The 12,590-nt window shown below is 48.2% G+C and overlaps 1 protein-coding gene across 1 annotated transcript in view; it reads right to left on the reverse strand.

Annotated features, from left to right (window-relative positions):
• Positions 1-582: 582 nt before the first annotated feature.
• cyhr1 (cysteine and histidine rich 1) overlaps positions 583-12,590 on the reverse strand; it is a 121,453-nt gene continuing 109,445 nt past the window's right edge. The window contains exon 4 of the mRNA XM_033041886.1: positions 583-3,662. Coding sequence (XP_032897777.1) covers positions 3,271-3,662 — 392 coding nt within the window. The 3' untranslated portion in view covers positions 583-3,270. The remainder of the gene's footprint in view (positions 3,663-12,590) is intronic.

The following is a 12,590-nucleotide window of genomic DNA, read 5'->3' on the forward strand; positions in this document are numbered from 1 at the left end:
TACCCCTCTAAATGTAACCCATCCTATACATGTTGATCGCATTCATTTCCTGACACCCTCGCAGCTCCCTAAAGATGTGGTGGGTATCGGACCGGAACAGGAGCTCGGGCCGGATCCTGTCCTCCCACTGTCCACACTGGTTCATCAGCCAATCTTCCCAACGTGTGATACTGTGGCAGGGCTTTAGAAGGGGCCCCTGGAGAGCATTCCGGCAGCAGGCAGTTGACAATAACCCTTCCCCCTGAAGATAAATAGCTGGCAGTGCCCGCCCCAGCTCCACCTGAGTGTGAAATGTTAAGTTCAGTTTAGTTTATTGTCACATGTACCGAGATACAGTGAAAAGCTTTTGCTGTCCCCAATGTCTGACCCCCAGGAACGAGCCTCCCTCGATGTTTTCTGTTTCTTTCTGTTTGCGTTGTGGGTGCTGAGGCTTGGTGAGAAGCAGCTTGCAGATGTTGAGTACAGAGACAAAGGTTGGGTTACATAGACAGCTAAAATATCCAAATATCCAGCCACTCAGATGCAGAGACTGTACAGTTTTCATGGTGATCGGATGTAGGCTGAGTGATTTATACACTGGTGCGAATTATAATCTAGATTTTATGGTATTTGAACTATACAATACAAGTGGGTACAGAAAATAAATGGTAAGAACCAACAATATTGTTTTGGTACCAGACAAAGACCCCAAAGCCTCAGTCACATTTGCTTCTTTAACCGTTCAGAATTTCAGTTCAATCAGCAGGACAAGGGTTAAAGGGGCCAGTTAAAACCGCCCGTTGTGCAACTGTACACAGTTCTAGTCTGGCCAGCAGGATGTGGGAGGGTTAAAGTGCGAGTCACAACAGTCGTTGCGATAATAGTGTGGAGGGACCGTCCGTTCAGTGTGGTGACGGATCCTTACAGAGCCACTAGGCGTTCACTTCCCTGTGCACATTACCCAGGGTCAGTCCTTATGTAAGTGTACAGTCAGGGCAAGGACACCCAACTGTGTAATTACTGAGCCATTGTATAGTCAGGGTAAGGACATCTTCTTGTGTAACTGTCCAGAATCACTACTAAAGGAGGGTAAGAGCTCGCCACGCAGTGACAATGTGGAATTGGTATGTGTTCAGCTCCAAGTATCGCTCTATACAACTGGAGGTGGCGTTAAAGCCTTTTGTGATTGAGAAGTTTCGGCTGTCGGGAATAGCTGAACAGATTAGATCTCTTTCCTCTGGAAAAGAGGCAGTTAAAAGGTGACCTTATCACGGTCATCGAGATTGCTACAGGGGCTTTCACCAGGCGTACAGAGGGAATATGTCCATCAGTGGGGGTGGGGGGGGGGGGTTGGGCAAGAGGACATAAATATCAGACATCCACTGATTAATCTACTTGGGGACATTGGACAGGGGTGGGAATGTGGAGCTCCTTCCCAAAGGGAGAGGTGAGGAGAGTCGGGCAGGTGGGTTTACTGGGGAGAAGGGGAAGAATACTCTACCGAAGGGTGAGACGAAGAAGGATGGGCAGTGGCCTAGGTGGAGGGGGAACGATGGTAGAGCCTCGACAGCATGCGTGTGCGCTGTAGGTTGGATGAAATCCAACGTCGGGGGTGGTGCGACTGTTCAGGGTACCGTGTGTCCAGGGTGAGGGGCATTCACGGCCGAGTTGGTTGACTGTAGTTTATGGCCACACAAGCCGCACTGTCCACAGCCTCCATGTGCTGGGCAGGGTGCGGCCTGGCGCTGTGTGTTTGGGCCGCACTGTCCCCAGCCTCCATGTGCTGGGCAGGGTGCGGCCTGGTGCTGTGTGTTTGGGCCGCACTGTCCCCAGCCTCCATGTGCTGGGCAGGGTGCGGCCTGGTGCTGTGTGTTTGGGCCGCACTGTCCCCAGCCTCCATGTGCTGGGCAGGGTGCGGCCTGGCGCTGTGTGTTTGGGCCGCACTGTCCCCAGCCTCCATGTGCTGGGCAGGGTGCGGCCTGGTGCTGTGTGTTTGGGCCGCACTGTCCCCAGCCTCCATGTGCTGGGCAGGGTGCGGCCTGGTGCTGTGTGTTTGGGCCGCACTGTCCCCAGCCTCCATGTGCTGGGCAGGGTGCGGCCTGGTGCTGTGTGTTTGGGCCGCACTGTCCCCAGCCTCCATGTGCTGGGCAGGGTGCGGCCTGGCGCTGTGTGTTTGGGTTGCCAGACACTGCAGTGGAACTGGGGCCGTGGCTCCCATTGATCACTGGGAGCGATCTATGCGTCTGCATCTTCACCACCAGGCTGGGCCATTCAATGCAACTGAGGAAAGTTCTGAGTGATCGAGACAGGGTGCACAGGAAGGATTTATTTCCCAAAAACCAAGGAGGGTGGTGGGGGCAGAGATTTCCAGTAATATATAAAAGGATTAAATGGAAGATGCTGAATAACTTGCCTCACCCAGAGGACGAGGAGGTTGGAAACTGTGCCAGAAAGAGTGGTAGCACAGAGATCCTGGTTGTATTTAGAGAGTCCCTGGACTGCCTGTTGCCAGGTGCGGAGAGCTGGAGGTGGGATAAATCTGTTTGTTTATTAACTGCCAGCATGGTCAGGAGGGGCCAAGTGGCCTCTGTTCGTGCTGTGTTCCCTGGGATTCCAATGTTAGCTGGGTGATCTCCCCCCCCCCCCCCCCCCACTCTGTGCCTGCACCCTTGAGTGTAGTGTACTGCCTTTCCTTCTCGAGCACCACACCACAAAGTGTCTGGCACTGGGTCTTTTTGGTTCTGTTTGTCCTTGGAGAAGTGACTGGAGGAGGCTGTGGTGTGGAGCGCCCCAAACCGCTGGCACTGGGAACAGGGAGCTGGGGGGGGGGGGAAGGTGATGTAAAGGGGACAGGCAATGACGGCCCCCCCACACACAGAGACAACCGGGCACGATGGGGTGACGGGGGGGGGGGGGGGGGGGGGGGGTGTGTAGGATGCACAGTTTGCCACTGAACTGCAGGCTCAGTACTGACCGCTGCTCAGATGGCTTACCCCGCTGGACTCCATGCAGACACTCCATGTTTCCTCTCCCTCCCGTAACACCCGTTGTACGTGAGGCTTCTGAACAACAGTAACTCTCAGTCCCGGGTAGTCACGACCACATGCAGTGAGTAGATATTTGTTTCTTGGGGGGTTGTTTGGTTTTTTTTTGTCCCTTACTGTGAAGGATTCTTCTTGTGTTTAAACTACTGACTGGTGTTGGCTGGCTTTTTCGAGGTACTATGGTTCGATGGTGCCCACTCTGTTCTTGCTGCCTCCTCCCCCACCCCTCCCCAAGTCCCCACCGCCCTTACTTCTGTATCTGAAATATAAAGAGCCTCAGGTTAATGTTTTTGGCCGCGAGCAGTTTGTTGCATTCGACTGAGTCTATGATAGGCAGCGGCAAGTAGTCTGTTTCGTTGCTCTCGTTGGTGAAAGCAAAGTGGTAGATGACAGGGTTGATTTTGACATCGTCGTAGGGGCCTTTCAGGAGGAGGAAGGAGCACTCCATGGGCGAGTTGACCTTGCTCTTGAGGATGAGCTGGAATGAAAGGGTGCGCTTGCAGGAGAGGTTGGGGTTGCGTTCGGAGTCGTTGACGCGTGCCTTCAGCACCCACGTCTGGTTGAGCACCGTGAAGCGGGGCGTCTCGTAGTACAGCCTGGTGATGAAGTCGTCTGTTCGGTAGGGCCGGAACTGGACTTCTGCACAAGGGGGTGGGCGAGAGGAGAAACAAACAACAGTACGTAAAGCACGTAGTCCCTGCCCCTACAAATCACTCACAAAACAACTGGACAATGTGCTCACACATTCTGTGACCCGTGCACTTGACTGGGGGATCGGCACTGGGGGCTTGGGAACCATCCGCACCACGGGTATCGAACGGCTTTAAGATAGTGGGAGGGATGGTGAGGACATCTTTTTAACATTTCTCCCCATTGCCAATCATTCTTCTCTACTCTCAGTGATATCACACAGGCTGGAGCAGTTCATTAGGAGCCCCTCTTACTCATAAGTACATAAGGAGAATTAGACCATTCGGCCCTCTTGTGCCCCACCTGGCAAGGTTAAAGACCAAGCCAAAAACACAAGTGATGGAGGAACTCCGCGGGTTCTGTGCATAGATGCCATGTAGGGTAGGCACCCTTCTTGAGACGCATGGCCTCTTTAGACTTGGATCAAGACCGCGTTCTACTGAGGGGTAGTAGCAAAAGACAGAAGATGTGAAAGATGATAGGCAGGGTGGTGACCCAGTGACAGGTAAGGGCACCAGTGGTTGAAGCCATGGATCATGAGGATGCCAGCGTGGTTTATGGGATGTTACGTTTGATCCTCGACCACTGACGTTTATATCTGAACCAAGATCTGGCAGTGTGGAGAGGTGTCGCACTGAGGATGCTGCTGGACAACCTGGTGGGCAGAATGTGGCCAGGTCCCTGGACTTGTGTCAACAGCCTCTACAATCATGCTCCCATCCTGACCATGACCGCCCAATAAAGAGCACATGGACCTATTTGGGGCGGCACAGTTGCTGCCTCACAGCGCCGGGTATTTCCCTGACTATGGGTGCTGTCTGTACGGAGTTTGTACTTTCTCCCTGTGACCGCGTGGGTTTTCTCCGGGGGCTCTTGTTTCCACCCACATACTTGGCTCAACTACCTCTCCCAGCAGCTTTGTGCGTTAATTGCCTTCGGCAAATTGCCCCTAATATCTAGGATAGAACTAATGTTGGTCGGCGTGGACATGGTTGGCCGAAGGGCCTGTTTCCACACTGTATCTTTAAACTAAACTATTTCAGGATCCAGGCCTCATGCATTGGGACAGCCAGCTGTCTGAAGGAGAGTGTTTGAGACAATGACTCATGCCCTGCCCCCACCTCATGGTCTACTGGGCTGCAGAGATCTCAGTGCACTGGACATATCCCTATTCTCTACAAAGGTTTTGTACATCCACTGACAAGGCAGGTGACCCACTACACCACAGGAAAAGGCTAGAGCCATTCAGCCCCTCAAACCTGCATGCCAGTCAATTAGATCATGGTTGATCCAACTGTTCTCGTCCACTGCCCACCCTCTCCTCAAAATCTTTGTCTCCAGAGATTTTTGGCACAGGAACTCCAAAGACTTTCAACTCTTGTTCCTCATCTCAGACCTAATTGGTGTGCAAATATGTTGCATCTACTGTTTCTCCTCAGTCCACTCTGACTGAAACTTCCTCCTAGAACTCTAATAAATTGACCAGACATGAGCTGTGAAGCTTCATGAAGCTCTGCTCACTCTGCCTAATCAGATTACGGGTTTCCAAATGTCCTGCTAATACTTTAACGGAAATGGGCAAGGCAACCTAGATAGGGTAGAGAGTCAGAACCTTTCCCCCAGGGTAGGATTGTTAAAGACTAGAGGGCATGGTCTAAAGGTGAAAGGTGCAATGTTGAAAGGAGATGAGTGGGGCAATTAACATGGATCAGAGATTAACATTTGGCTGACATAGTGGGTTGAAGGGCCTATTTCTGCACTGTTTTGCGTTCTCTGATCTCCTTCACCCTAACAATAGACGTTAGACCAACTGGCCTAAGGTTATCTGCCCTTTTTGAACAAGGGCATCACAGTTTTCCAATCTTCTCCAGATTGGAAGGATTTTGGAAGAATGTATCCGATACATCCATTATCTCTGTCGTAACTTAGATTCATACAGTATGGAAACAGGACGTTGGCCAATATACCCTATCTGAGCTAATCCCATTTGCCCATGTTTGGCTCATATCCCTCACCTAACCATGAACCTGTCCTAATGTCCTTCTAAACATTATTATTATTATTATTATTATTATTCTACTTGGCACAACTACCTCCCCCAGCAGCTCATTCTGTATATCCACCACCCACTGTGTGAAAAGGTTGCTTCTTGGGTACCCGTTAAATTATTCCCCTCTCACCTTAAACCTATACCCTCTGGTTCTTGTGTAAAAAAGAACTGCAGATGCTGGACAAAATCGAAGGTAGACACAAAACGCTGGAGTAACTCAGCGGGTGAGGCAGCATCTATGGAGACAAGGAATGGGTGGCGTTTCGACAAAAAAGGTCACCCATTCCTTCTCTCCATAGATGCTGCCTCACCCGCTGAGTTACTCCAGCATTTTGTGTCTACCCTCTGGTTCTTGATTCCTGTACCCTGAGAGGAGGGGGGGGGGGGGGGGGGGGGGGGGGTAGGGGGTACATTCACCCTATTATATTTTATACACCTCTATAGCGTTTTTTGAATCGTAGGATGCAAGGCGTTGGGCCAGGTCTCTGCCCATTAGTCTAATCCATTAGCGATGATGTTATTCAGCATTATTCAGTATTAATGGGATATTTGCTGTATCTTCACACAGACTGTTGCAATACATCTGTTTAAACCCTGTGCCACACCCTTGCTCCCCATAAATAGTATCTCCAGCCTCTGGGTTCTCTCTTCCCATTTATAAGTTCATGTTCGTAAGTTCTAGGAGCAGAATTAGGCCATTCGGCCCATCAGGTCTACTCTGCCATTCACTCATGGCCGATCTATATTTCCCTCTCAATCCCACTCTCCTGCCTTCTCCCCATAACCCCTGATATCTTACTAATCAAGAATCTGTCAATCTCCGCCTTTAAAATATCTATTGACAGCCTCCACAGGCGCCCATGGCGATGAATTCCACAGATTTACTACATTTGACTAAATAAATTCCACCTCATCTCCTTTCTAGAGGTACGTCCTTTAATTCTGAGGCTATGGCCTCTGGTCCTAGGCTCTCCCACTAGTAGAAACATCCTCTCCACATCCACTCTATCCAAGCTTGACTATTTTTAATGAGGTTCCCCTCATCCTTCTAAACTCCAGCGAGTACAGGCCCAGTGCCGTCAAACGCTCATCATCTGTTATCCTGGGATCATTCTCGTAAGCCTCCTCTAGACCCTCTGCAGCGCCAGCCTAAGCTTTCATTGTCTGTTTTTATATTTCTCATTAGTACAGTTCATCTAGTATGGTTTATCATAGCATTAAGGTGAGAGGGGCAAAGTGTGGGGAAAGTTTTTTTACACAGTGGTGGGTGCCTGGAATGCTCTGCCAGGGGTGGTGGTGGAGGTGTGGACTTGGTCGGCCGAGGGGCCTGTTTCCATGCTCTATCTCTAAACTTATCTCCTAAACTGCCAGCCACGTGGGCCTATTGTCTAGGCTGTTCACCTCTGTCGCCACTTTCATGGATCTGTGTACGCCTGGGACTCTCTGTTCTGCAACATTCCCCTGGCCCCCACCATCTTAGTCCTCCCTTGGTTTATCTGATCAAAATGCAACACCTCATACTTGTCGGAGTTAAACTCCATCGACCATTTCCTGGCCCACACTTCTAGATCCTGTTGTAATCATAGACAATCGTCATCACTGTCCATCACACCTCCAATGTTGGTGTCATCTGCAAACTTACTAACCACATTTAATAATGCTCTCGTCCTAAAGGTTAATATAGCAACCAAACAAGAGTGGGCCCCGCACCGATCTGTGTAGCACACCACTGGTCACAAGCCTCCAGTCTGAATTATAACCCTCCAACACACCATCACACTCCACCCACTGAGCTCATTTTGCTCTGCTCATCTCACCAACTGATCAATTGGAATTTTTTTCAGCCTGTTAATTGTCGTGACACTGGGTTACACTGAGGAGGAGAGGGAGCCAAAGGTGGAAGGTGTGAAAAATAACAGGGGGAACTGTGACATGATGGCAGGAAAAGGAATCAGTGCAAGGATGGGTGGGTCGTGAATCCATGGGGTGCCAGTACAGTTCACACTTACTCCTGTCGTCCAAACTAATCCTTTACTTATCAGGATCAGATTCCATCTGCCATCTCTGCCCCATCTAACCAACAATCAACACACAGTAAGGGGGTCTGTGCCAATCCGTGTGATTGCAATGAACATGCCTCACCCTCACCCTCTGCCCCCTATCACCAAGCCAGATTTGGAGATACGGGAGATTGCTGATGCTGCAATCTGGCTCCTAGCGGATTGAGCAGTATCTGTGTGGTACAGGAATCGTTGACGTTTCGGGTCAAGACCCTGCATGTGGAAACAGTTTTGGGTGGAAACATCAACAATTCTTGGGCAGCATAGATGGTGTGGGTCGAAGGAGTCAGCTGATTCCGTGCTGTATGACACTTTGACTAAATCTTTTAACCCCGCAGATGTTGCTTGACCCACCGAGTTCCTTCAGCAGTTTGTATTTTTTGCTCGATTTGACGGGAATTTGCCAACTTGCCCTGGTCCCTGTAGGTTCTAAGCTTTTGTAGCAGCCTTCCATGTGGGACCTTGTCAAATACCTTGCTGAGTGTGTAGACCACACCAACTGCACTGATCTCACCACAATCTCTTCTCACTTTTATCAATAAATTGGCTAGACAGGATCGCCCTGTGTCAAAGCTGTGCTGACTAGCTTTGATTAATCTGTCGTTCCAGGTGTAGATGAATCCTGTCCTCAATGTTTTCCCAGCATTGGCACAGATCTCTCGAGTTTAGAGAAGGCAGTATGGAGAGAGAAAGAAGTGAACGGAAGGATTAAAACATATTCCAACACTCCTTGTCCACGGATCACAATATACTGAGCAGTCCAGCCAACTGCAACGATGACTCGAAATCTCTCCCTTCTCATAGTCATACAGCGCAGAAAAGAGACCCTTCTGCCCAGGGTGGAAATGTCTAAAAACTAGAGGGCATAGCTTTAAGGTCAGAGAGTTTAAAGGAGATGTGCGTGGCAAACGTTATACACCGTGGTGAGTGCCAGAGGTGGTGCTGGGGGCAGACCTGATTGTGGCGTTTAAGAGGCTTTTAAATAGGTGCAGAGAATAGAGGGATATGAATCCCATGCAGGTGGTGGAGATTAGTTTAACTTAGCGTCATGTTTGGCATGGACATTGTGTTCTACTGCTGTACTATTAGGAGTTCTATGCCCAAAGCATCTATGCCAACCAAGATGCCCCATTCAAGTTTGTCCCTATCAAGTGATGGGAACAGAAGCAGAAGTGAGCAGAAGGTCATAAGTAATAGGAGCCAGTCGGCCATCAAGTCTTCTCCGCCATTCAATCGTGGCTGACCTACAGTTCCCTCCATAATGTTTGGGACCCATCATTTATTTATTTGCCTCTGTACTCCACAATTTGAAATTTGTAATGGAAACAAATCACATGTGGTTAAAGTGCACATTGTCAGATTTTATTAAAGGCAATTTTTATACATTGTGGTTTCACCATGTAGAAATTACAGCTGTGTTTATACATAGTCCCTCCATTTCTGGGCACATGGCTTCACAGGTGTTTGTAATTGCTCAGTTTAATTGCCTCCTTAGTACAGGTATACAAGAGCTCTCAGCACCTAGTCTTTCCTCCAGTCTTTCCATCACCTTTGGAAACTTTTATTGCTGTCTATCAACATGAGGACCAAAGTTGTGCCAATGAAAGTCAAAGAAGCCATTATGAGACTGAGAAACAAGAATAAAACTGTTAGAGACATCAGCCAAACCTTAGGCTTACCAAAATCAACTGTTTGGAACATCATTAAGAAGAAAGAGAGCACTGGTGAGCTCACTAATCACAAAGGGACTGGCAGGCCAAGGAAGATCTCCACAGCTGATGACAGAAGAATTCTCTCTATAATAAAGAAAAATCCCCAAACACCTGTCCGATAGATCAGAAACACTCTTCAGGTGTAGATTTGTCAATGACCACTGTCCGCAGAAGACTTCATGAACAGAAATACAGAGGCTACACTGCAAGATGCAAACCACTGGTTAGCCGCAAAAATAGGATGGCCAGGTTACAGTTTGCCAAGAAGTACTTAAAAGAGCAACCACAGTTCTGGAAAAAGGTCTTGTGGACAGATGAGACTAAGATTAGCTTATATCAGAGTGATGGTAAGAGCAAAGTAAGGAGGAGAGAAGGAACTGCCCAAGATCCAAAGCATACCACCTCATCTGTGAAACACGGTGGTGGGGGTGTTATGGCCTGGGCATGTATGGCTGCTGAAGGTACTGGCTCACTTATCTTCATTGATGATACAACTGCTGATGGTAGTAGCATAATGAATTCTGAAGTGTATCGACACATTCTATCTGCTCAAGTTCAAACAAATGCCTCAAACTCATTGGCCGGCGGTTCATTCTACAGCAAGACAATGATCCCAAACATACTGCTAAAGCAACAAAGGAGTTTTTCAAAGCTAAAAAATGGTCAATTCTTGAGTGGCCAAGTCAATCACCCGATCTGAACCCAATTGAGCATGCCTTTTATAGGCTGAAGAGAAAACTGAAGGGGACTAGACCCCAAAACAAGCATAAGCTAAAGATGGCTACAATACAGGCCTGGCAGAGCATCACCAGAGAAGACACCCAGCAACTGGTGATGTCCATGAATCGCAGACTTCAAGCAGTCATTGCATGCAAAGGATATGCAACAAAATACTACACATGACTTTCATTTACATGACATTGCTGTGTCCCAAACATTATGGTGCCCTGAAATGGGGGGAACTATGTATAAACACAGCTGTAATTTCTACATGGTGAAACCAAAATGTATAAAAATGGCCTTTATTAAAATCTGACAATGTGCATTTTAACCACATGTGATTTTTTTTCTATTACAAATCTCAAATTGTGGAGTAGAGAGGCAAATAAATAAATGATGGGTCTTTGTCCCAAACATTATGGAGGGCACTGTGTCTCTCCCTCCAAACCACATTCTCCCGCCTTCTCCCCATAACCTCTGACACCTGTACTAATCAAGAATCTATCTATCTCTGCCATAAATATCCACTCTCGGCCTTCACAGCCTTTTGTGGCAAAGAATTCCACAGATTCACCACTCTCTGACTAAAGAAATTCCTCCTCATCTCCTTCCTGAAGGAACGTCCTTTAATTCTGAGGCTATGACCTCTAGTCCTAGGCTCTCCCACTAGTGGAAACATCCTCTCCACATCTACTCTATCCAAGCCTTTCACTATTCGGTACGTTTCAATGAGGTTCCCCCTCATCCTTCCAAACTCCAGCCGGTACAGCAGGCCCAGTGCCGTCAAACGCTCACCAGATGTCCTCTTTGTATAAACAGAGAATTGGTCATAAATAGAGGGTAGAGGCTTGAGTCAATGCCTGTGTAAGAGTGAGCTGCCACTGCTGCTGTGCTGGGTGACAGTCTGGGGGTGAATTAGCAAAGCAACAAGGAGCCTGACATGGACAGGATGGAAATGGGACGGGTGGGAACAGGCACAGGGAGAGGCTTGAGTCTGCTTTCCTGTTCAGTCCATCCCTTGGCACCTTCCCTGAGCAAATATCTACCCATCTCCACCTTGACCCTCTGCACCCATTGCTGATTGTTGAGGAGACTTTACAAACACATTTACTGATATCTGCTACTTTTTAAACAGTCAAATCTTCAAATGGGCAAACTCATGCTTTTGGGTTACGAGTCTGGTAAAGTAACCACTAAATCCAAGTGCTCTAACATCATTTTAAAGCTCGCTCTGAATTAAGGCACAGACTGCTTTGGACAATGGATAAGCTGGCGTCTATATGCTTAGAGCTGTCATACTAACCAAGCTGGTAAAAGATCAGACACCTCTTTGTAACGTCCCTGTATGTAATAGATCAGCAGAGAATGTTACATTTTGCCCAACATCATGTATTGTCTTTCCGCTGACTGGTCAGCATGGAACAAAAGCTTTTCACTGTTCCTCAGTACGTGTGACAGTAAACTAAATCAAACTTATGTTCCCTCATCTTCTCATTTTTCTATGAGTCAAAAATCGGAAAGGGTGCAGAAGAGACCCGCCTAGATATTACCTGGACTTGTGGGCTTATGGGGAGAGGTTGGATAAGCTGGGACTTTGTAGGAGGCTGAGTGGGTGATCTTATTGAGATGTACAAGTTCATGAGGGGGATAAAGTGAACACGGTCTTTTTCCCAGGGTAGAGGATTCTAAAACTAGAGGGCATAGGCTTAAGGTGAGAGGAGAGAGATTTAAGAGGGACCTCAGGGACAACTTTATCATTCAGAAGGTTGACTGTAACCGGAACAAGCTGCCGGAGGAAACTATAGACACGGATACAATTATGATTTTTACAAGATATTCGGACAGATATATGGATAGGAAGGAGTTAGAGCTATGTGGGCCAAATTCAGACATGTGGCATTACCCCAGTATAGCAACATGGTTGGTATGGACAAGGTGGGCTGAAGGGTTTGTTTCCACACAATACAGCTCTAGGTTTCCATGTAGAAGTAAGTGAGGCAAACACCTGGGGTATAAAGTGCATTTCTATGTGTTTTAGACTGTATCAGATCTGAAAGAGAATTTTAAGCTGCTTTGCTAACCCCTCAAATAAAAACAAGACAAAAAGCTGTACGTACTCAGCTGGTCAGGCAGCAATAGACAACAGACAATAGGTGGAGGAGTAGGCCATTTGGCCCTTCGAGCCAGCACCGCCATTCAATGTGATCATGGCTGATCATCCCCAATCAGTACCCCGTTCCTGCCTTCTCCCCATATCCCCTGACTCCGCTATTTTTAAGAGCCCTATCTAGCTCTCTCTTGAAAGCATCCAGAGAACCCGCCTCCACTGCCCTCT

Source organism: Amblyraja radiata, chromosome 2 (genome assembly GCF_010909765.2).
Source record: "Amblyraja radiata isolate CabotCenter1 chromosome 2, sAmbRad1.1.pri, whole genome shotgun sequence".
NCBI lineage: Eukaryota > Metazoa > Chordata > Chondrichthyes > Rajiformes > Rajidae > Amblyraja > Amblyraja radiata.